Below are 25507 nucleotides of genomic sequence, written 5' to 3' on the forward strand. Positions count from 1 at the left end.
TCAAGCAGAGATATTGATATGCCTTCATGGAGCTGAAGAGGGGTAAGGCCTCAAGTGTGGACAGAATTACCTCTGAAATTGCTCAGAAAATATGGAGTCTGATTCCTGAGCATCTCATCAGTATGTATAATTACTGTTTGACCTTTGGCATTTTTTCCAAACCTATGGAAAATAGCAAGAATCGTTCCCATACCAAAAGGCAACAACAGCAATGAAGTCTATCTGATTTCAGGTCCCCTACCCTCATACAAAAGATCCTAGCTCTCCTATCCCACATCTTGACATCATCCCTGGCAGCCAGGGCATCACAATTTACACTGACAGGTCTGGAATTGACAGCCAAACTGGCTGTAGTTTTGTTGTTTACGAGAACTGAAACAGTGAACAGGATATATAGGCTTGATGATTATATTAATCATAAACAAAACAATTATTTTTTTATTATGCAAGTTTATTATATTTTGTTTTAATTTGGTACACATTAATATAACAATATCAATTATTGATAATTATTGTACAATATCTTGAAGTGCAAATCTGTAATAAAAATCAATATTTAATCCATTTCTATTTTGCTTGCATAACAATGTAGCAAGTAAAAACTCAGAATACAGAAATCACCCAGTCTTTTATCCTGTAAATATTTAAAAAAATACTCCTTAAAATCTAAGTTTAGCTCATATCCAAATGCAATTTTGACTTATACTTCAATCTAACATTTTTCAATTTTGTGTTAAATTCTATTGTTTTTATGGAGCAATAGAAATCAGGAGAATTAAAAGTGAATGTAAAATTTGGGACGATGTTAAATTGAGAAACATTAAAATGGGATTTTATTGTATTTAATTCTTTCTTAGAATGTTAGTTTGTTAATTTTAAAATTCTACATAATCTGTTTATAAAAAGAGAATTATTTTATTTTTACTCAGTTTTCCATCTCAATTTTATTCACTATAAGTTAAGTATTCCCAATAAATCTAAGATATTCTTAAAATCATTATATTATAACATAATTAATATCAAATGAAATGGGATAAAAATATTGAAGTCAAAATGTAAATTTACACTTACACTTTCTTCATTTGTTTAAAGAACATCATTTCATAAGGATTTTTATAAAATCGTTAGAATTATTTCAACTAAATTGTAAATGATAGAACACTTTGAAGTGCCTGTAATACAATAATAATAGAATTTTTGTCTGTGAAAATTGAGTAAAAAGAAAGGTGATTTTCTTAAAAAAATCTCAATAGACATCATATAAATGTTTAAAAATTAATATTAACTTCTTTTGACCTAAATAAAATGAAAGTTGGTTAATGAAATAGACAATTAGTAGGTGTTTTTGAGATAGATGAGGACATGCACCTGCAAGAGAGTAAGGGAAATTCAATGTTAAGAATAATAAAAGTTTTTTTAGGTTATAGGAGGGAAATTGAATTAACATTAATTGATTTTCAATTGAAATTTTATTCCAAATATATTTTATTGAGAAATGTAATAAATAATGAAAATTCTTTCAAGGAGAATCTTCATTATCAGACATTTCTTGAGTCTCAACATTTAAAGTATCAATAAGAGAATTATTGGAAGTGTTAAAAATTTTAAAAAATGCTCAACATAAAAAATTCCAAATTATCTAGGACATTTTAGAACTTTCCAAAAATTCTCAAACTCCAAATTTTTACTTTCCTCTTGCAGTGCATTTTCTCACCTATTTCAAAAACATACACTAATTATCTTTATTTTTATTTTATTATCTAGGTTAGGAGTTCAAATAAATGTTTGAAAACTAAAAAGTTCTCCATAGACATAATGTTAGAGAGTCACTCAATTTTCAGAGTCAAAATTTTATTTTTGTACTATAGGCACTTCAAAGTGTTCTATAATTTATCACGCTTGAGTTGAAATCATTCTTATGTTATAAAAATCCTTATAAAATGATATGCTTTAAAAGATAAAATGTTTTTTGTGTTATAGAGATTAACAGCTGTCATATATTCTTTAATATTAGTGAATCTTGAGTAAAAATATAAAAAATAATAATCCTAAGTGTGCACAAAAAGCATTTTTATATTCAAATTAAATTTTAAAAACATAATGAGAATATAAATTTGGTATATGCTATTTTTAATTGAAGATCGGCCATAGTGAAAAAATTTGAAATTACTAATAAATTTAACTAATAAATCTTAAACATTATTAAAAGTTTAAAAACAAAAATATTCTTTAATTGAAAAGAATTTTTTCAAAAGATTTATAAATTATTTCTATCAATAAAAATATATAAATTGTTAATGTTTTGATGTATGTAGGCAGTTTTTTTTTCAACTTCCAATGAACCATAAAACAAAGACAAATATAAATAACAAAATGAATTTATTACCATAAGTTAGGTACAAACATGGTTACTGTTTGACGTAATCACTGTGAAGATTGAGGCATTTGTCTATCTGTGAATCTTTTCAATCCTCTCTTCATAGAATGTTGAGGCCAGTGATTGAGATGGGCCTTAATGTTGTTTTGAAGATTGTCATTAGTCTCAAACCTCTGCCCTCCTAGCCATGTTTTCAGTTGAGGAAAGAGGTGGAAGTCTTCACACATTAAAGGTGTGAAGACTTTCACCTTTCAGACTTCCACTTAGCTTGGAACTTTTTAAACACTCTGTGTACAGCCCCGATTTAGCACCAAGTGACTTCCACCTCTCTCCTGAACTAAAAACATGGCTAAGGAGGGCAGAGGTTCGAGACTAATGACGATTTTCAAAACAATGTTAAGGCCCATCTCAAGTCACTGATGGCAACATTCTATGATGATGGGATTGCAAAGCTCATCCACAGATATGACAAATGCCTCAATCTTCACGGTGATTATGTCGAAAAGTAATCATGTTTGTACCTAACTTTTAGTAATAAATTCATTTTGTTATTTACACATCTTTGTTATATGGACCATCAGAGGTTGAAAAAAATGTCCTCGTATAATACTTTTCATATTTGCTCATCATATTCTTACAAATTATTTTATATATAATACAATTTTTATTTTATGGTTTCTGATTCTAGGCAAACATTATAGTAGAATATTATTTGTATGTGTTGAAACCGTCCATGTCTTCTTTTTCTTGTTTGGTTCAATGTCACGACCGGATGCATTCATAGACACTTGGCAATTTTCATCATCAACTTTTTATTTCAGAACTTTATTTGTCGAGACGCGTTTCAGGCTTCAGCCCCTCTTTGGTCGGCTACACGATAAAACATAAATATAAATTTCTTATATTACATGATATTCTATTATGATAATTAAAGACATACCATTACATCCTGGAATGACATATATATGACAACCAAAAATACATCTAGTTCATTGTTGAATACAATCAATTATTAAAACTTTGGTAATTAAAAACATGTTACAAAAGGATTTTTTACAAATAAAACCATCCTTACATTTACGTGTTTTTGCAGGTAGACTATATCTTATTCTTACACCAGATATCTCTTAGGCACACTTTAAAAAGTTGATGATGAAAATTGCCAAGTGTCTATGAATACACCCAGTCGTGACATTGAGCCAAACAAGAATATTATTTGTTTTTAACTTGCCTATATTTCACAATGTTCTTGTTATCATTTCATAAAAGTAAATTTTAAGACATGAATAACAACTTTGTCAATATCTGTCTATATTAACATTACTTTATTGTCAGAATTGTTCTTTAATTAAAAAGTTATATATGATCTGATAATCAAAAAGATAAATTATTTTTACTCAGTTTTTATTGATAATGAAGTAACTTGGATTTTGCTAAGTCAACTTTTATCAAGATAAAGCAACACATACTTAAATTTGTCTATGTAATTTATCATCATTACAGATTTTCTTAATTTAGTGATTAACTAATGTTTAAATATTTCTAAAATCATTCATCAGAATCAGATTATTCTAATTAAATTATATTTTTTGTCTTTTACTTTTTAATATTGCTAAGATTAATATTTTCTGAATTTGTATTTGTTATGGGATAACTGATATTCAATGATAACAGAAAAATGAGCTTTGTTTATGTAAAAATTTAACAAATTTTTATATAAACAAATCTCAATAATTATTCTCAGGATATTGAGATTTGTTTGTGCAAAGATAAAGCAAAAAATTTATTTTTAATAAATTATTTTTGGATTACTACAGGTATCTAAAATCACCACTAAACACATCTTGCTGCTGAAACACATTTATTTTCTATACACTAACATTTTCAGTCTAATGCATAGGCTATTCTCAGGTGCCATACTTTTGGAATGTCAGTTACAAACTGTTCCAAAATAGAATACAATAAATATAAAATATATCTTTAACAAACTCTTTTGTTGCATCTTCAGTTTCAACCCATCCTTGTTATTATATGAACTGGTGTTAAGAAAACCAGAGAAAAGTATTCTTAGTGATTTCAAGGTTGATATTGTGATGGTTGCTATTGAGAGATTATAAGGTCCACGAACAAATATTACAAACGAAGGAATGAGTGATCAGATATAATACAAAGTATCCTTTATTTCTCTCCAACCAGGTTCTTACAGTATGGACCCCAACTATACAATATTTACAAATGGAGGACATCTCTTTGTCCTCGTACAGTTGGGAATAACCAGCGTGCACAACAACCAATGTTTGACCGATTGACTTATAACTAATACTATATCTAGCTTAAACTAAGGAAGGAAAAGGATGTAGGAAAGTAAGAAAGATGAATAGATGTAGACTGAAAATACCCGGGTTGTACTTGTATAAAAATGCTCCTTGTGTACATTTTATGTCCATTCTGTCCTTGTCAGGGATCCCTTGTCTCTCTCTGAGGAAAATTTGGTATACTCCTTTCTCTAGTTGATGTTCTCACGACTCTCTTGCTTTAGTTCTCTAGACCTCTACAGTTTCTCTGACTTCGCAGCCTTCTCTCTAAGTATCGAGTGCTGCTTCGTTCTTCTCTTGAGTCGCTCTCGAACCAAAAAAGGGTCTCCCTTCTGGACTGTTTTCCCTCAGCGCCCCTATCCTCTTTTGTTCTCCTTAAAATTCAGGAAAGAGATAATCCCTCCCCAAGGGCAAGAAGGGTTAACCTCTTAACAGTGAGGGACGATTATAATCGTCCAAGGCAATCATGTGGCAGTGGTGAGGGACGACTATACTCGCTAAATTCTTTTGGGGTTATCGCCAAAAACTAGCCAAAAACTACCACAAAAAAGAAATTCACATAAAAAATGAATTATGTAACAATAAAAAAAGACTTTTCTTTACTAGACAGAACTGTTTACAAAATCTTTTTCCAAAATGGTAATGAGAAAAAAACGCTTGAAAATATACTTTAAAAATTTCCCACATTTCTTCTCCACAACTAAGTGGGAGCCCCACACCTGACTGTTCCACTGTTAAAAGGTTAAGAAGGAAATTTTTAGAAGAAACTTAGAACAAAAGAAAGGATAGACTATACAATAAACTTAGAATGTAAGTAAAAATATGTATGACAATATGGCTGATGGCCACAATATTGTGTATTTTAAAAGATGTGTACAACTTTGGAAAATTAACAAAAGAATTAGAGTGACTTTCTTGATAAGGTTAATAACAACAAGGATGGACTGAAACTGAAGATGAAACAAAAGAGTTTGTTAAAGATATATTTTTTAGACATAAAGAACTGAAGGAACTTAGTAGAATTCAGGAAATGACCAAAGCCCTGGGATACAAAACTAGCACAATAACAGGACTGATTAGAAGTTATGAAGGAAGCAGGCCAAAGACTCAAAACAGCAGACTCAATACAATCACAAAGTTTACTCTTAACAGGAACATGAAGTACATTATGAAAGAAATGGCAGACAACAAAGACTTTAAGCTAATTTTCAAGGGAGTGCCAAATATTTACAATATATTGAGGTATGACAAAGTTAAGTTCAAGAAAGAGGAAAAAGCAGATGTGTACAAGATATGGTATGAAAACATGCAATTAGGAATAAAGAAGAATTATACTGAAGTTATTAAAAAAAAAAAAAAATTGGGAGTTAGCCTTAAAAAGCATCAATATAGTGTGAAAAAGGGCCTTTGTAGTATAGTACTATCCAGATGTTGCAAGATGAAGGCTTTCTGGTAAAATGAGATGAGGCAGAAATAGTTAAGGCTTTACGCTCTCTGACATTAGTGCTGAACACAGAAAATTGAAATATATAAGAACAGGTTGAAGGATTAAATGCATTAATGCAAGAGATGTAGATAGCTTATCATCAGCATGGAAGTTCATTGTAAAAAAAAAAAAAACTCCTTTGAAAACATTACAGTCATAATAATAATTAAAATATGAAAAAGTTAGCTGTTTCACATTTTAATTAAATATGTAAATATTATTAAATAAATATTTATTTAATATTTATAAAATAAATATGTAAAAATCAGAAAAGAAATATAAAGGAGAATATTTATGGACAAATTTTACTGTGATGAATATATTAAGTTTTAATTTTATAGAAATTAATTATTTGAGACTAACTCAAATAAATTAATTGTCTTAGATATATAATTTTTATGTTATTTGATTAAAATGTCAATAAATCAAGAAATTACATTAACATAACATTAAATTTAACAACATTAATATTATTGAGATATATGTGGCTTTCAGTTATTATTATTCAAATTTATGTTCTAACTGACACTAACTGATTCAGTGAGTGTCAGTTACGATAAGTGTGTAGCCACTTGTAATAATATGAGGTTATATCAATATTTATGTTTAATGTTTTATAGATATCTAATAACAAATAAAGCTTAATTTGATTTAATTTGAAAGACATTTTTGATTTGTCAGAATAACCATTACTGGTTATTCTGACAAATCAAGATTATTACAGAGGATTTCTGGATATGAGTTCCACTGAAAATACATCCTAATATAGTTGTATGTACTGAAAGACCAATTTGATAAAGTTTAACATTTTAATTTATTATAAATTGTTGTATATAATGATATACAATTAAAATAGTACATAATTAAAATGTATTAGAGTATAAGCAATTTCTTTTTGGTATCCATTTTTGTGTGTCAAAAATTAAGCTTGACAAATATTTTTAATTTGTCAAAATTGTTAGACAGAATATTTCTCATACCTGATCAATAAATATTTAAATATCAAAAATATTTTTTATGAATATTTGTTTGGTTTGATTTTGTAACACAAATAATGGTTTTCAAGAAGTCTGTTAATGAATAACAAAGATTTTTGTTTTTTACATCTCATGAAAAATTAGGAATTTACTTAGTACAGTGTTTCAGTTAAATTCAAATCAATATTCATTCTTTTATTACCATATATAGAAGCTACATTTAGAGAATTATAAGAATACTAGTCGTCATTAAAAGTTAAAAAACTGACGTAAAGTATATTTGTTTTCCTAATTTTATATTATTTCAGTTTAGCATAAAATTATTTAACTTCCTAAAATTATAGAGAGAAAAAATTTGTGTCTGTTTTTTCAAAGAAATGTATTTTCAAAATACAAAATACATTTCTTTAAAAACACTCATTTTCTATCGATACTATGGAGGATGTTTACACATTTTTAGAATGATATTTTTGCAATATAATTAATTTTTTAAATAAACATTTATTTTTTTTTACAAACAAGAGACAAGTCGCTCCAAAATTTGTTAGACGATCACCATTTACTCTGATGTTCCAGAACAATTTTATAGACAGCTGGACCTTCCTTTTTAGGCTACTCAACTGCCTACTCTTTAAAAAGTTCCTTTAAAAAACACAGAAAAATCAATAAAGTTAAAAAATCTTTAAAATTGGTATGGTAATCTTATGACATCTTCTTTAAGTCATCCTTATCCTGTCAGGATCTCGGCTCCTTTTATCCACTGAGAATTAGCGCTGTTTAATGTAGATTACGCCGATATATCCCTCTGGTGACGAATTTAAATTTAAATTTTTGTTTAATTTTTGTTTAATTTTTGAGTAGGCAGTTGAGTAGCCTAAAAAGGAAGGTCCAGCTGTCTATAAAATTGTTCTGGAACATCAGAGTAAATGGTGATCGTCTAACAAATTTTGGAGCGACTTGTCTCTTGTTTGTAAAAAATATATTTATCCATCCGACGGAAATTAAACAAAGATTTATTTATTAAATGTTTCTTTCCACAGTCCAGCTATGATAGGTCTATGTTTAGAAAGAGCTCTTTTTAACAATTTGAATACACAGAGTCCATTGAAGACACATCAGGAGACAAAGTAATCTTCTAATCACAAGGAAAAAAGCGATAATAAACACACCAATCTTAAATTGGCCTGCAGATAAGTGAGCTTTCCAGTATGCCTGAAGAAAGTCTTAGAAGTAGACCAAAAATGTTCAGAATGGAAAGCTCGCTTATCTGCAAAGCCAATTTAAAATTGTTGGGCTGCTTAATCTTTCCTTAATCTCAAGAATGGAGTTAGATAGAATGAAGATGAGTCCAGATATGGAAACCTTAGGAGCAAAAGGCCCTGATTAACTATATAAAACCTTCTGGTGCAAACCAGAAGTCACATTATTTCAATTCAAAAATTTTTCCTTGAAAGATGTTATCTAGATAACCAGCACAACTCTATTGTTAAAGAAAAAGTATGATGTACAGGGGCAAGCCACTACTAATTTGAGGTGGCAAGCATGTATTTTAAAATTAAATAAATTAAAAAATATGATTAAAAATTGCAGCCCAACATTGTGACCATGTTACAATAAATAATTGCTCATTGTGTTTATTTTCATATCAGGAGATTTTGAAAGAATATGGCAAAAAGGTATAGTCTTGATACATGTCTCTATTTTGTCATTTTTTCAAGATATTTAGTGGTTGAGTTGTATGCATGACTGATAATTATCATCATGATAGAGTTCAATTTTTTGAAAGCTTTGTGGTTAACAATATTTCTTCTTTAAATATAGGTGTTAAAGAAACATTATTTTTGTAATATGTAGAATTGATTTTAACATTCATCTCAACTTTGAGGAACCACGAAAACTTAATCATGAATCTTGTATGAAACTTTTTCAAACTTGGTTCCAAGCATCCAAAGTCTTTTCTCTCCTTTTGTGATTGTAACAAAAAAAGATGAATTTAGTATTATTTAAGTAGATCTATGCTTCATTAATAGTCACAACATATTTCTATCTCTCTCCAGCTAAATGATTTTCATAAAACAATCTACATCAGGGGTTTCCAAAGCGGGCACTACTGCTTCCTGGGGGATGATGAGTAAATCAAGAGGGACAAAAATAAGCACAGGAGCACTGGTGGCAGAGTTCCTGACCAAACTGTGACCAGTAGGCAAGGGTTCGGGTCACTGACAATGTTCCCCTTTCCTCTGTTAAAAGGGGTAAGAGAAAATGTGTTTAATGGTTTCCAGATATGGAGAACAATGTACTATAAAGACACAAAGTGTGAGGTTTATAGTAAAGCTTATCTAAGAATATTTCCAAGACTTTCTCATACAAAGGAAAACAGGCTGGGGGCATTGGGTATAAGTTTATAGAACCAAGGGGATGGTGGCTTGAAAAAGTTTTGGAATATGATCTACATCATGTTCTGCACTTAACAACATGCCTAGACAAAAAGCAATAAACATTGTTTCTTGGTTTTTTAAGGTTTAAATTGTTTATTATCTTGTTTACAGTTGATACAGTGGTATTTACATATTGCAATTGTTCTTTGAGTCAATGGAATATCTTTTAAGACCAGATATCTCTTTTGAAATTTTTGAAGTAGTATATACCTTGTTTGGATTTTTATTTGGTATTCTCTCAATGCTTTTTAATTACAGATATTTCTGTTCAGAAAGAGGAAAAACATAACCCTCAATCCAAAATTTACATACTCTATTTTGAAAACAGACAATAAACTACAGCAGACAATTATTTGTTTCATATTATAACATGTTGGCAGATATATTTCCTTGAATTATCTTATTGCTTTATTATTATTTTTTCAAAATTATTCTAAAAATATGTAGGCATTCTTTGTATTTTAACCACTCAAAAAAGTTTCAAATTTCAAATTTCTTAATAATAAAATAATTCATCTTATTTATTTTATTTAATGTTTGCTTTGTTAGAAAGAAATATTGTATGAAATCAATTATTAAATTTTTGAATTTTTTGTAAAATAAGTATCCACAATAATATTCAGAAAATTTAAACATTAAATGTAACCTTTATTTGTTTAATAATTTCATAAAGAATGAAAAAATTCCAAATTTCTAAAATGAGTTCTTATAAAATACCAGTAGATTTTTATGCATGGACAGCTCTAGTAAACTTGAATGTCAAGTTCATTTGTACCATAAATAACACCAATATCACAATAAACCAGCAAAGAACAAGATTTTTATGAAAAAAACAAACATTTTCTACCATTTTTAACAATTACTGTCAGGCTAAACTTTTGAAAATGGAACATATATAGAAACCTGTGTAAACTGGACTGGCACAGTACCGAATATTTTTTTTTGTTTGGTAGGTTTCCATTTTGAACAGGTTTTACTATAATAAATTTTTTAAATTAAAATACAGATATCCCTTGATTAACACATTTAATCAAATACATTATCTATGCTAAGTAAAGACAGCTGATAAAGCCACATTAATTAAAACTTCTGCCACATATATAAAAGGATTGCTGTGATTAATTTTGAATGTTAATCAAATCCCATGCTAAGCAAAACTGCATTAAGCAAGGGATACCTGTATTCTATATATACATAGAATGTTCTAACTAAAATAGTTTAAAATATTTATTATATGCTCCATTTTTTTATGTTTAGTCCGATGATGATCTTTAAAAACAGTAGAAAATGTTTGTTTTTTTTATCAAAATCTTGTTCTTTGCTGGTTTATTGGTGTTATTCATAGTACTTTCATCCAGTTTATCTTACAAATGTTGGTGTTTAGTGTACTCATTTTATATCCCCTTGGTAGGATTTGGTTGCCAAAAAAGTACTCAAACAATTGATTCTTGATGTAAGTTAGTGAATGCCAATAAAGTAAATTTATAAATGTATTTAAATTTAGTAATTCTTTCAGTTTGGTTCTTTAAGATATTAATTTGTGTTTAATGAAAATATTTGAATGATTAAAGATCTTATTTTAAACTTTCATATTTTTAGTTATTTAATAATAAAAATTTTTTATATTATATAATACTATAATGTATATTTAAAATAGTGGTTCTCCAAATTGATGGTCTTTTGAAATAAATTGAATAAATTGGAATTATTACAGGATTAAATAAATTGTATTTTACTATTTAATGTTTTAATTAATGTTGTTATATCAAAATTCATTAGAGAATTACTTTAGATTAATCCATATTTTATTGAAAAATTTAAATAGACCTGAGCAAGGGCTATTAAAAATATATCTGCTAGAATATTAACATTACTACTTATTAACTTTTTAATTATGTAATTAGTCATATTATATTAAATTTATATTAGTGTTCCATATCATAATCTTTGCATTAGATATATTACAAGGGTAATCCCAAAAGTAAGGTTTCCTATTTTTTTTTTAAGAATACAAAGAAATGTTTATTTTCAATAATGTTCATATCATTTTAAAGCTTGAACATTCATCTGTTTTTCTACATAATCACCATTTCAGTCGATGTATTTTTGTATGCCCATGTCATGTTAAACTGATTGAAATTCATTGCCAATTGACGGAAGTGTATGGCGAGTCATGCATAGATGTCAAAAACATCCTCAAGTGGTATAGGGACTTTGCAGCTGATCGTGCTGAAATTCACGACAAAGAAAGAAGCGGGAGACTGTCAATTTCCAACGAGGCAATTGTGAAGGTTGAGCAAACCGTGCGTGAAGATTGGCTAATCACTCTGGATGATCTCTGCAGTTTGGTTCTTGGGGTTTCCCAATGCACCAATCATAGGAGTTTAACAGAAAAGCTGCAATATCAAAAGGTGTGCGCAAGATGGGTCCCACGAGGTGGCGGCAAGCTGGTGTGACACGGGCATACAAAAATTGCCACAGCGCCTACAAAAATGCATTGACCGAAATGGCGATTATGTAGAAAAATAGATAAATGTTCAAGCTTTAAAATGATATAACATTACTGAAAATAAACATTTCTTTGTATTTTTAAAAAAATAGGAGACCTCACATTTGGGGTTACCCTCGTATTTACCTTTGACATTTTTCTATTATTTTTATATTTAGAAATCATTGATTAATGTATGGATTTATAAGCAGTATAATAGGACTATTTTATAAATTAAAATTAAACTGTATTGAATAATCAGGAATTACCCTTTATCTTAGGGATACAAAATAATTACAACTTACTATAACATAAAAATATTTTTTTGATAAAGTTAACAAAGCCATGCTATAACAATAGCAAAAAATCTGCTTTATTGGAGTTCACTTTAATAACAGTTTTTCAGTGAAGTCCAATAAAGCAGATTCTTTGTTGTATTTTTGAAGAACTTGGAGTTGTTTATTATTATTTAAAATCATACTATTAAATAAATTGCAAGATTTTATATTAAACATGCTTAATAAAGTGATTATTTTATTTTTATAGTAAAAAGTTTTTAAGTTGTTTTGAATTTATTTAAGAAATAATTTATATTTTAATGAACTGTAACTTCAACAAAAGTCAATAGAAATGTAATATGACAGCAAATCATGAAAATTTTCTATTCAGTTTTTGAATAAATATGCAATAGTTTTTGACAGTTTGATTAACTATTTGATTTTTTTTTTATTCAAATAAAAATGAAAGTTGATGATTTCAGTTCTTATTTTTACGATTTTGTCAAATCAAACTTGTCAAATTGTTATTGGCATGATGTGATTTATAAATATAAATTTGAACAGATATGACTTTTCAATGAAATTTATTGACTTAATATGTGACTTTCCTTTTGTCTATCAAGTAAAAATTTCTTTTCATAGTATATTTGAATAGAGGAAAAAAATTATTTTTTTTACAAACTAGTTTATGAAAACATAATAAATGTTAATGAATTCAATGCCTTTTAATTAATTATGTATATTTAAGTAATCAACTAAAAATATTCATATTAAAATAATACAACTTTTTAAAACTAATTGTTTATATATAAACTGTTTTTAAATTACAAAAAAGATACTTTAATGGAGCCTGGAGCATGGAAAATATATCAGATATTTAGTTCCATTAAGAACATTTTTGTATTTAAAATGTAGACTTTCTTTTTATTTTGAAGTTATTTAAAGAAATATGTATATTAAATCGTGTGTAATTTTTTTTTATAGGCGTTGTTCGTTCATTGGCTCATTGCAAAGACTTGCATGTATTTTTTACTGAAACTAGACCATATAATCAAGGAGCTCGTTTAACTGCCTATGAATTGATACATGATTCAATATCATCAACTCTGATTTGTGATAATATGGTTGCAGCATTAATGAAATCAAAAAAATTATCTGCTGTAATAGTTGGTGCAGATAGAGTTGTGGCAAATGGTGATACTGCCAATAAAATTGGAACATACCAAATAGCTGTCTGTGCCAAACACCACAATGTACCATTTTTTGTAGCTGCCCCCATTAGTACGATAGATATGACAATAAAAGATGGCTCAAATATTCCAATTGAGGAGAGACCACAGAAAGAAGTTACTCATATTCAAGGTCTTCAAATTGCTGCTCCAGGTAAATAAATAAATAAACAATGAAAATATAATATTTCATTTAATATAGAATAATTTGATTTATTTTATAAAACAGTAATAGTGCTTAAAAGTGAATATCTTATAACATAATAAGAGTATAAAACTTAAATTTAAATAATTATTAAGATTTATAATTTTATAATTACAGGATACATTAATTTTGTATATAGTATACAAGTTCACACATATATATCCATAATGTTTACATACATAAGCCTTAGCAAATCATTAAGCATTTTTATAGTTTACAATTATGTTTAATGAAGAATATACATAATCTTTAGTCTAATTATAAAAATTTATTTTTTAATCATTTTGAAATCGTTAAAATAGGAATTTTTGAAGCAGTTTTTATTAAATATATCTGTAGACAGAAATGTGATATCTTTGCATCTTTATGTGCAAAATATTTTCTATTTTTATTTGTAATCATTAAGCTAGGTCATCCAGGCACAAATATTACATAATTTATAATTTTTATAACTATTTTTATGATTTTTAGTGCCTAGATGTCCTAGCCTTATTAATTATGTATTTTTTTCTGTAATCATGATCCCAAAAACTTCATTTATCATTTATTATTTGAGTTTAAATTTAAATCTGTCCAGTTCCAATATGATGCTAAATTTTATAGTTAAATCCTCATTTATTCAATACTATAATCATTATCACATAAAGAAGTACAGTTTTATATGATATTTATCATCTTTTTCACAATTAAATAAATCTAAAATAATAAATTAGAAGTATAAAAGCAATGAATTTATTGAAGTAATTTTTATATTTATAAATACCTGTGAAAAGAAAAATCTCTCTCTAGCCTGTAAAATATTGATAGATACAGTATATTGTAAATTAATATACAGTAATATTAATAATTGAGTTTGACTGTGTTTGATCAATAACTGAAATTCTAACACAAATTGATTGTGTATTTTCAATTTTTATTTTGATAGTTTCAAAGGAAAAATTAAAGTTTAAAAATAATTAACCAGAAAAACACAGTTACTTTTTAATTAAATTTAAATGTTTAATTATATTGAACTCTGATTTCTTCTATTATTAGATATTTAAATGGAATAATTAATTCTTAGTGTTTACTTGCTTTCATTTCTTTTTTATCTATTGATTTATATTCTATTAAAGCTAATGGATCTGGATTTAGGGATTATGGATGGATTTATTTATAAGTCTGACATTTGACAGAATTATGTTACTGATGATAATAAGTAGAAAAGAAAAAAAATGAAGAAATAAAATCTTAAATCAAATTTATAATTATAAAATCAGAAAATAAATTTAAAAGCTTCACTAAAATATAACATGTAACAAAATTAAATTAGAAAAAATTAAGTAAAAGGAACTGAGTAAAAAACTTGCTATCACATTAATATAAATGAATACACTTGAGATTGTATTTGCAATATGTTTTTGCATGTATTAAACTTTATTAATAAAACAAACTAAACAATTCTTGTTGGAAGTACAAAAGATGAATATGATAAAAACAAAGAGATAAAAGATTCTGCTTAAAAATCAATTGCTGTCTGAAAGATTAATTGATAATTCTCACTCTACATTTCTTTTTAAGTGATATACAAAACGTGTATGTTAAAAGAATATGAATTTATCAATCAATCTTTTACTCAGAAAAAAACAGTAGCTCAACATAAATTTTTTTTAAACAGCTTTTTTGTGTTTTTGTGTGATTTTATAGAATTTTTAGAATTCTGTTCCAAAAATAAAGTTTGCACCATTTTTCAACAGATATCTGTAAATAAAGATAAATAAATAAAATTAAATTTTTCAAATATCCATAACATTTTATAAACATAAGATGAAAAAAAAAGCATCCTTATTAAATAAAATAACATTGCAAAGAAAAAATAAAGATGCTAGCTTTTCCTTAATTTAAAAAATTTTATTGAATGACTTTACTAAAGTTAATTAATAAAATGTTTTCTAAGAAGACTCCCATTGGTGTTTTGAACTAATTCCTTCAAATTTTATAATTTTATATTTAACAGAATTTTTAGTAGACATGGATTTAATAGCAACAGAATTATTCAAATTTCTTTCATAAGATGATTTATTCTTCAGAAATGACTAACAGAAAAGTTATTTAAGATATTGACATTATAATTCATATTTACTTGCTCAAATTATAAAAGAAAAAGAAAGAGAACAAGGATGGATATAATTAAAAAAGTTTGAATCACTTTTTTTGACATATGAAAATTAATTGCTATTTCGTAAGCATAAAATTAACATGATAATATTTAATATGCATGCAAAAATTCAGATATGCATTTTAATTTAGAACGTTAGTAATTAATGAATAAAAAAACTACAGAATTAACACTGAATTATAGTAGATGATGATGCAATTACAATTTTAAAATTAATTTAAATGCTTAAATATTTTTGTTGTATTTTTTTTCCCCTCCTGTCACTTATTATATTTAATTATTTAGTCAGAGTTAAATTGTCATTTACAGTTATTTTCCTAAATAAAGCATGATTTATAAAAAAAAAATCAGCAATTAATTATTATACTAAATCAGAAATATTATTTATTACTGATTCTATAAATTCAATTATGGAAAATAATTTATTATTTTCAACAGAGATTTATGTTCATTTACATTTTCTCAGTAGTAATTACCGTAGATAATATTTCAAAATAGAAAATGCAGTATAATTTCCTCAAAGAAGAATAATCTTGTTTACAAGTAAAACATAGTTCAAGTGCTAATCCAGTATTAACAAAATTATAAACTTTAATTACATCATGCTTATTACTCTGATTAACAGCTTAAAGTTATATAATTACTAGTTAAAATAGCCATTGCAGTTTTATTCTTATTACTTTTAAATAGTAGATAATGCTAAATTGAATGTACTGTACTAAATTTACTTATATGATATTGTTTAAAATGTGGTCGATGGAAAATTTTCAGTCAATTTTGAGTTTATCTATTTGAATTATACATAAATTATGAAGGATTCATTTTATTATTATTATTTTTGTAAGATGCTATAATTCGAATTAGATAAAACAAAAAATAAAAATGTATTTTTCAGTATTATGTAATCACAAAAAAGAATTAATCTACATCTTTAAAAGCATATATTATTTTTATCTAAATTGTTCGATAATTTATAAATACTAAAATCAAATTAAAAATTTAGTATTGAAGATATTTCTAAGTAAAGATAAAGGCTTCTTAAAAGCAATTTTTAGAATTTATAAAAAAATATTGATTAATAACATAATAATTTTAATAATTTTAAATTAGCAAATATTAAATTTACTTATTTTCAAGAAATTTTACATAAATAAGAGTTAATATTTTTTTTGCCAACTACACAGCCATCTGATATCATTTATAGCTCAACTACAATATTAATATTGCTTCAGATCCAGCATTAACATCATCGTAGGACGTAAGATATTCAGAAAATTGCCTTAAATGAAATTTATGGTTAGTAATACATAAAGATAAAATTTAATCATCACAAAAATTCAAAAAGGAAATTCCATTTAAAATATTTCTTGAAGTTTCAGAATAATGTAGGATCAAATTTTGAATTAATGAAGATATTGAATCAATTTTTTATATTTGATTATTATATTTTCATGTTTTTATATAACTAATAAAAAAATATTATTAATAATTCACATTATAAATATATTTAAAGGTGTTAATTGTTGGAATCCTTCATTTGATATTACACCAGCAAATCTTATCACCGGAGGAATCATCACAGAAGTTGGAGTGTTTGCTTCTGATAAGTTAAAAGAGAACATTAACTTAATTAAGAAAAATAATTTAAAATAGAATTGCTGAAATACATATTATTTATTATAATTTTTAATAATTGACTTATGTAAAAGAAAATATAATAAATATATATTTTCACAATAATTTTTTGAATTCTGAAATGTAATTTTTATATGTTAATTCACTTTAATATATATATATATGTATATATATTTGCATAGTTTAAATAATCAGGAGATTTTTGACTAAATTTTATATACATAAATGATATTTATTAGCAATGATTAGATTCCTTAAAAGACTTTAATGTCTTGCAGCATAAGGTTTATAAAATCTATTAATAAATATGGTTTGTACTTATGACATGAATACATGAATATTGGATAAACTGTTATAGTTTATATTATTATACTTTATTGTTTAAAAATAATATTTTTTAAGAGCATTATAGCAGCTCAAATTTATGGATTTTTAATGCTTTACTATTTATTAAATAATATCTTTATATATAATTTTGTCAAAATACATCTGCAGCTGTTTATATTTGATAGTTTTGTACAATTGATTTATATTTGATGTAATGATGATCAAATTTTATATGAGCATCTGGTTTGTATCGTGTAGATATAATTGTAAAATGTTTTGTCAATAAATAAAAATTGATTGATGTGTAAATTCTTAATTTTCTGTAATAACCATATTTTACTTTTGTTATCAATAAATATCTTAAATGTTAAAATTATGTAGTAATTTGTAGATAAGAAAATATCATCATTGTTTATCATATAATATGTCAGTTTGGAGAGATACTAAAGAAATCTTGTCTGAATAAAGAATTTTAATTTCTGTTATTTTTAAGATTTAAAAAATTTTTTTTTCTGTTTTAATTAATTTTTTAACATAGAATGAAAATGATTAATTATTTATTTAATTCGGTTTATAGAAACAAAAAAGTGATTAAGACATATTTAAATTTTTTATATTCAGATTACAATTATCTGAAGTTAGAATGTGTCTTTTAATTGAGATACATTAAATAATCATTTCTCTGTAATGAGTAAAATAATCTTAATTTCTAAAGTAATCTAATACTATAATATGCAATTACATTTAAATTCTACAGAAAGCCAGAAACATAATATCAGATATTTATATATGCTGTATCCATTTATATCTGTAATTTGTTAATTATTTTTTATATGCAGTTTTTGTTAGATTTTTGAAATTAAAAAATTATGTATTTATGACTTGAAGAAGAAAAATATGCTAATACTTTAAAATCTTAAATCTCAAAACTACTTAAGAAATACGTAAGAAAAAATAATGTATTTACTTAAATGTAAAAAAGGAAAAGGAATTAGTTTAGAAAGGATTTGCCTATGCTGATAGAAAACAGTTGACAGATATTATTGATTGTTTTAAAAAAACTGCTTTGAAGTATTTGCTTTAGAACTTTTCTTAAAAATAAGAAAAATTCAATTAAATAAATTGCTTTTAATCTTGAAATATTTATTTAATCAAATTTATATGAAATAAAAATTATAAGTTGATATTTTTCTCATTTGTTGATATCAAAAAATAGATATTTGACGAGACTAATTTTTTAAATCCTATTTTTTACAACTGTTCAATTTATATTTGCTATCTAATTTCAAATTTATCAAGAGATGAAATTATATAAAAAAGTTTATTTCAAATTAAACTGTGACATAGTAATCAGAATTTTTAAAATTAAGTAAATCTCAATTTTGATTTCCAGTTTTATTCTACAAATATTATTTATTGAATGAGAAGTGAGTAGGTGTAATCTATTTTATAATAAAATTATCTCTAAATGAATCTGATATTTGGTAAATGTCTGGTTTATCAAAATTGATCAAATTCTTTCTGTCAATATTTATTTTCTGATTACACTTTTGTTAATTATTATTGTTTAAGAATAAAATACATTTAATTAATTATTTTTGTCCTCTGTTAAATCAATAAATTTATTCAATTGTATTTTAATTTGAAAGAAACTTTTCAGCCATGAAGCTTATATTAAAGTAAGTGAAGGTGTTGCTATATAGTAAATATGGTAGCCTACTGTCTATAGCTTATACAGTATTCTTGATGTTATAAATATCATTATTATTAAAAGTGTTGACAGCTGAAAGAAAGTAATATTAACACACTTTATATATATATATATATATATAAATGAGGGTGTTTGTTTGTTTGTTTGCTTGCTATACACTCCTAGGCCGTTTGATCAATTGCTACGAAACTTGGCAGTTACGTTTACATACTTATAACTTAGATAATGTCGTACATCCCACTCCAAAATATATATTAGAAATTAATTAATTTACAGAAATCCATCTACATTATATTTTCTGATTTACACGTAGCGTCATCTAGTGGAAAAAGTTTAACAAGAAAATTAATTTAATATAATTCTTACCAAAAATAATATAATACTGTAATATATATGTTTTATTAACTTAATTACTGCGCCAATGATATAGCGCGGAATAGACGCGCTATATTATTACTGAAACAGGTAGCTCATAGCACTTGCCTGCGTGAAATTAAAAGTGTTACCCTGTGAAAAGTCTAAGTATTTAATTTTCCACATCTAACAACTTAGGGTTTTTTCATTTCTGAACTGTATTTTCTTAATTCTAATAAGCGCCCCCCAGTAGAGTGTATAAAATCACCGAACTCTGTAGTTAGTCGGATTCGGGCTGGCCACGTGAAGTTTTTCGTGTTTTCTTCACGTTAGTAACACTTAAAAAGGATCCAGCTTTACATAAGTCTTCCTGGAATGCATTCCCCTCGGCAGATCGCTCACGTATCACGTTGCCGGCCGTAACCAAATAAACTAAACTAATTCTCACCAGCGATTATTTATTGCGAAATGGTAGCATGCCAGGCTGCAATTTTTAGTCACAATGTTCTCAATTCTTTTAGTGGTAGTTTTCTTGTTAGCAATAGAGTCGTGTCGATCATCTATCTAACGACTTTCGGGGGGGGATTTTGAATCGAAGTAACGTGATTTCCGTTCCAAACCGGAAGTTCCTATATAGTTAATCTGGACCTCTTGCCCCTAAGCTTTCCACATCTGGTCTCCACAAATTTTTCAAATTGCATTCTAATAATTTTTCTATAAACGCAGTATTTACGAGAACATACTTAGTTTATACAATCTGTTGCCAAATTTAAACACTATTATCACGTGAAAGCAATTATTCTAGCATTTTTACAAGATTTTTTTTATTTAAAGAAGTTTTATATGAAGTCTTTCGGACGTTAAGGTTAGCAACTTCGATCACATGCGGGGCCATCACAACCTGTCTAATACGGATCACTTTTCAAATATTAATAGTATATCCAGTATTAATGAGTAGTGGTTGACCATCCTCTCTTCCAGGAGCCTACTTTGGTCGAATTACTTCGACCCGCTTTTCCGCAACACTCCTTTCTATCGGACTAGCGGTATAGTGGCATTCGAATAGGAAAGTAACATAGTACAAGATTGTCAGCCAGCACAGAATGCAATTTAAGTGGTTTTCGAGGGTTCCGAGTTTAAATATTTGGTCCATTTTTCTCAAAATTTAATTCGCTGGCAGATTACCATTTGATATTCGACTGTGAATGGAACAGTTTGTTAGCATTTTTTATAATGTTAGCTCTATCTATTTGACCAATGAAATTGTGCCATTGCGTATCATCCGAGTATCGCGATAAACGTAACAATGGTAGGCTGAAATAACCAATTATGGTTTTCTTATTGATGTTTATTATATTATAAAATTTGATTTATATAATAACAAAGGTTATCTTATGTAAGGGTTTATCTAACACATTTTAAAAATTCTTTAAACTGTATGTAGTAGAGGGATATAGAATTTTAAAAATGTGTTAGATTGGTCACTCGGTATGATAAACCTTACGTAAGATAACCTTTGTAGTTATATAAACCAAATACAATACTGTAATATAATATAATAGAAGGGTTAGAAGTACGAAAAAATCTAATAATCTTAATGTTTGTTCTCGTTTTTTGCCCGGGCAACACCGGGTTTAGCTGCTAGTAATATAATAAAATTATAAAAAGACAGCTTTAAAAGAACAATATAGATTACAGAAGGGAGTTGAAACCTTTTGCTCCATTAAATCATTTTTACTTAAAATTTAATTGTAAATTCCTGTCTTCATAAAAGTGTTTCAAAGTATAAGAATTTATTAAATGTATATTTTAAAACAAATGCGTACGATTAACAATAAGTACAGACCCTTATAACACGGTAATCAAGTTTCGAAAAAGTGGTGTGTTATGCTATACCAAACAAAAGACTAATACAGAACATAGGGTTATGTTCCAAAAGTTAACAAAAGTATACTATTTTTTTTTTAAATTAAGAGAAATACGTTTATTAAAGCAGTCAGTAATTAACTAACAATTACAATCAAAAGTATTGCACATTAATATTAATTTTTTCTTCACCGCTAAATACCATTGAACCAGGTCGTTTTCTTTTTGGCAAAATGTCGTCATCCAGCTTTCCTGTTGACCTTAATCTCAATTATCAGCAACATCTTGATTTCTCTCTACAATTTTGCATAAAATCTGATATTTTCATTTGCTTGTGTTTTCCTATCTTTAAAAATTTAATCTTTTAATGTAGTTTACCTTTGATTTAATCTATAAAAACAAAGCGCAGCGACAGTCTTTAGGGGCAATGTTTTTCAATCTTTTTCTGATTGCGTGGACCAAGTAATTATATGCTACTATGAATTATGCTTATTTATTAAGCTTATATACGCTTAATTGGAGTTAGATTAATATTTAAATGTCACCCATAATCACTGCGCCAGCTTCAGTACGATAAAATATTTTTCGGCTGTTGAAAAGCACTGCACCATCGACAGCTATAGGAAAGCTGGAATAGGAAGCTAGGAACATGAAGAAGAAATATTGTACAATCGGTTCTCATTCAAGAAAAAGCTAGCGAAAGGCACGAAACAACATTGCCCATGGATTTTAAATGTTGAAATTTTCAAATATGAAACCACTCATGCTTGCTTCAATAAAAGGAATTATATATATGTGGTGCCCGTCCCCCGCGCTAGCGACATGGTCAAGCCGAATGTCGTGCGCACCCATTCTGGCGCACGCGGGAAAAGACGAAGACGAAGCTTAAGCGCATTCTTCTCCCCCGAGGCGAAAAGAAGACGACGGTAAGAGTAGGAAAGGAAGAAGCTACGACGTGTCCGCCTCAAGACGATTTGTTAGTGTTCTTTGTGTTGTAACGTCCTCTGTATTATATTAAAGTGTACGTCCTTATATGTTATAAGAAGTTCTTCGTGTTTTCTTAAACTGAGTCCTACATGCGTCTCTTAACGCTCAGCTCAGCCATCCACAGACACCACATATATATATATCGAATGGTGATGTTTGCACTTAAAAATTGCGACAATTTATACGAAGATGTCTCCCTGTTAGAACGAAACCCTATTGTAGGAATATTGTGTTTTACGAGGGATGCTTGTATTTAATATTTATTTTAAAATGAAAATATTTTAAATGTTCAAATTGTTTTGGTTTAGAAACAAACAGATTAATCTTCTCTTAAAAAAATTCTATTTAAACTATGCATTAATTGACGATATTAGAGTGATCTGATGTTTATATATTATTATTAAAATCCATTACAGTAATTATTATTTCAAAATATACGATATCATTATAAAGCAGTTAAACATCTATAAATATTTTATTATTAAATTTTATATAATTACAATATTATATTCTACATACTAATATTTTAAAGCAGAGTAATTTGATACCATGCATTTATGTAATTGAATCTATTTTGCTGTTAAAAGCAAGTTCTAGAAAATATTAATCATCCATTTGTATTTTTAGAGTTCTAAGAAATTCAATATTTAATTAAATTTAATGTTTATATTATATTGTTAGTCAACAAATATTTCTTATGACTATTAATGTTATATCAACTAAAAACTAAATATTTAAATATAATTTTAGTACAATTTAAAATACTATGTATAATTTTAGTCATTAAACATAAGTTTATTTTGAAATGTTTACTTGATAAATTAAACTATAGTTTTCTCTTAAGAATTCAGATAATTAAGAGAATTTGAATATTCTAAGTGGATGAATTCCAATATTTTTATCTGTTTTTACTTCCATTCCATTCATTAATCAATTCCATTAAAGTTTGTCTTGCAAATTATTAGTAAACATGGATCTATCATAGTATAATTCATTGTTAAATATTTAAATTATGCATTCATCCTTATATAAGTTTAGAAAAATAAAGAAAAAAAGATTTTAAATTATAGCTAATGTTTGTATATTGTGAACTTTAAAGACATTAAAATTTAAACTTTGAATATTTAAATTCTAAATCTTTTGTATTATTTTCAAATGTATAGATATAAAGGTTGATGTCAGGATAATTCAAATAGAATATTTCTTCAGTTTTCTAATCATCTTGTATCCAGTCTCTATATTTATCAACTTCTTAGATCCATTTTAAAATTTCTTGTGTAATTTTTTTAAAACAAAATTTTAATAAAAAATACAGGGTCCACATAAATTCTTTTAATTTAAATTTTAAACACTTTAACTCAACATTTTAAGTTAAAAGAATGGATAACGTTAAAAAACAGTATTTAGATTTTCTTCTTACTTTGAGAAAATATTATTTATTCTTATAAATATTTTTCTATCTATCATAAAGATCAATAAAATTTATTTTGCATCTACTCTAATATTCAACTAACTTTATAATTTATTTAAGATATATGTTTAATATTAAATATGTATAAAAATATTTTAAAATTTAGAAAATTTATCTTCTAAATTATATAAAAAATTACATCTTAATACATAATTCACTTAGTATACATAATATAAATAAATTTTGTTTATCAGACATATTTTTTTAATGTAATGCTTATATAATATTATATAACTTGGTATGCTTTTTGTATATATCAATGATTGATATTTATAATATCCTGAAGAAAAATTAAAAATAGACACGCTTAATTTTTTGCAGCATGAGTTGTATATATATATAAAATATATTTTGAAATAGTTTTTAATAAATTTTAACTACTTGTTTCATTCTTTGACATTTTATAAATTGATATTCTTTTAGCAGTATTTAATTAGAAAGCTTTATCATTTTTAATAAATATTTAATTACATGTTTTTACTGGAATTTAATTGTTAAATATATTTAAAATATGTAAAAATTTGTTATTATTTAAAAGAATTATAGGATCTCTTTAGTATAATGTAATAAAATTTAAAGGATAAAAGAAATTTATATATATATACAGTATTTCTTTTAAGTTGTATGAATAGAATACGTTTCATAAAATATAAAAATTCCAGGAAGAAGACTAATTTAAAGAACAAGAAACATTTGCAGCCAATACCAAAGAGGATTTGTCATTCCCAGCAGGTTGATATCCTGACTAGACTGAAGGATAATAGAAAAGATAAAAGTCTGTTTCTGGTTTATGAAGTAGACAACAAGACTGGAACTGAATCCCAGAAAGGAAAATTTCCAACGATTTATTGTTAAGAAACGTAAGCTCTATATTAGATGTTTTAAAAAATGAAGTTCATATTATTATTATTATTATTATTACTATACGAATTTTACTTTGTTTCCATATCAGAAAGAGAGTAAACTTTATTTTCACTTTAGTAAAAGATGATTAGATACCATCCATCTTTTATGAACAGGATTTTTTTTTAATATTCTTTTATAACTAATTGCTGATAAACTTTTAAGGCAAGAAGAAAAAAAATTTGACTTATTAATCGATTTTAATATTTCTTTTAAAAGAACTTTCAAGCTGTCAACGTTGATTAGAAGATTACAAGTTATTGATTTTGTTAGATATACAGTATAATTATAATAATTAAGTT

The 25507-nt window shown here is 26.3% G+C and overlaps 1 protein-coding gene across 2 annotated transcripts in view; it reads left to right on the forward strand.

The window, feature by feature from the left end:
* LOC136985201 (methylthioribose-1-phosphate isomerase) overlaps positions 1 to 25301 on the forward strand; it is a 42128-nt gene extending 16827 nt beyond the window's left edge. The window contains exons 4-6 of one of the 2 annotated variants that reach the window (XR_010882302.1): positions 13344 to 13742; positions 24965 to 25162; positions 25255 to 25301. Coding sequence is in view for 1 of the 2 variants with exons in the window: in XM_067282426.1 (XP_067138527.1) it covers positions 13344 to 13742; positions 17465 to 17604 (539 nt within the window). In the remaining variant the exon portion in view is untranslated. Of the gene's footprint in view, positions 1 to 13343; positions 13743 to 17464; positions 17725 to 24964; positions 25163 to 25254 lie in introns of those variants that run through there. The other variant, XM_067282426.1, reaches the window with a different exon arrangement.
* The last annotated feature ends 206 nt before the right edge of the window (positions 25302 to 25507 follow it).

Source organism: Centruroides vittatus, unplaced genomic scaffold, assembly GCF_030686945.1.
Source record: "Centruroides vittatus isolate TY-2023 unplaced genomic scaffold, ASM3068694v2 contig_955, whole genome shotgun sequence".
Lineage (NCBI taxonomy): Eukaryota > Metazoa > Arthropoda > Arachnida > Scorpiones > Buthidae > Centruroides > Centruroides vittatus.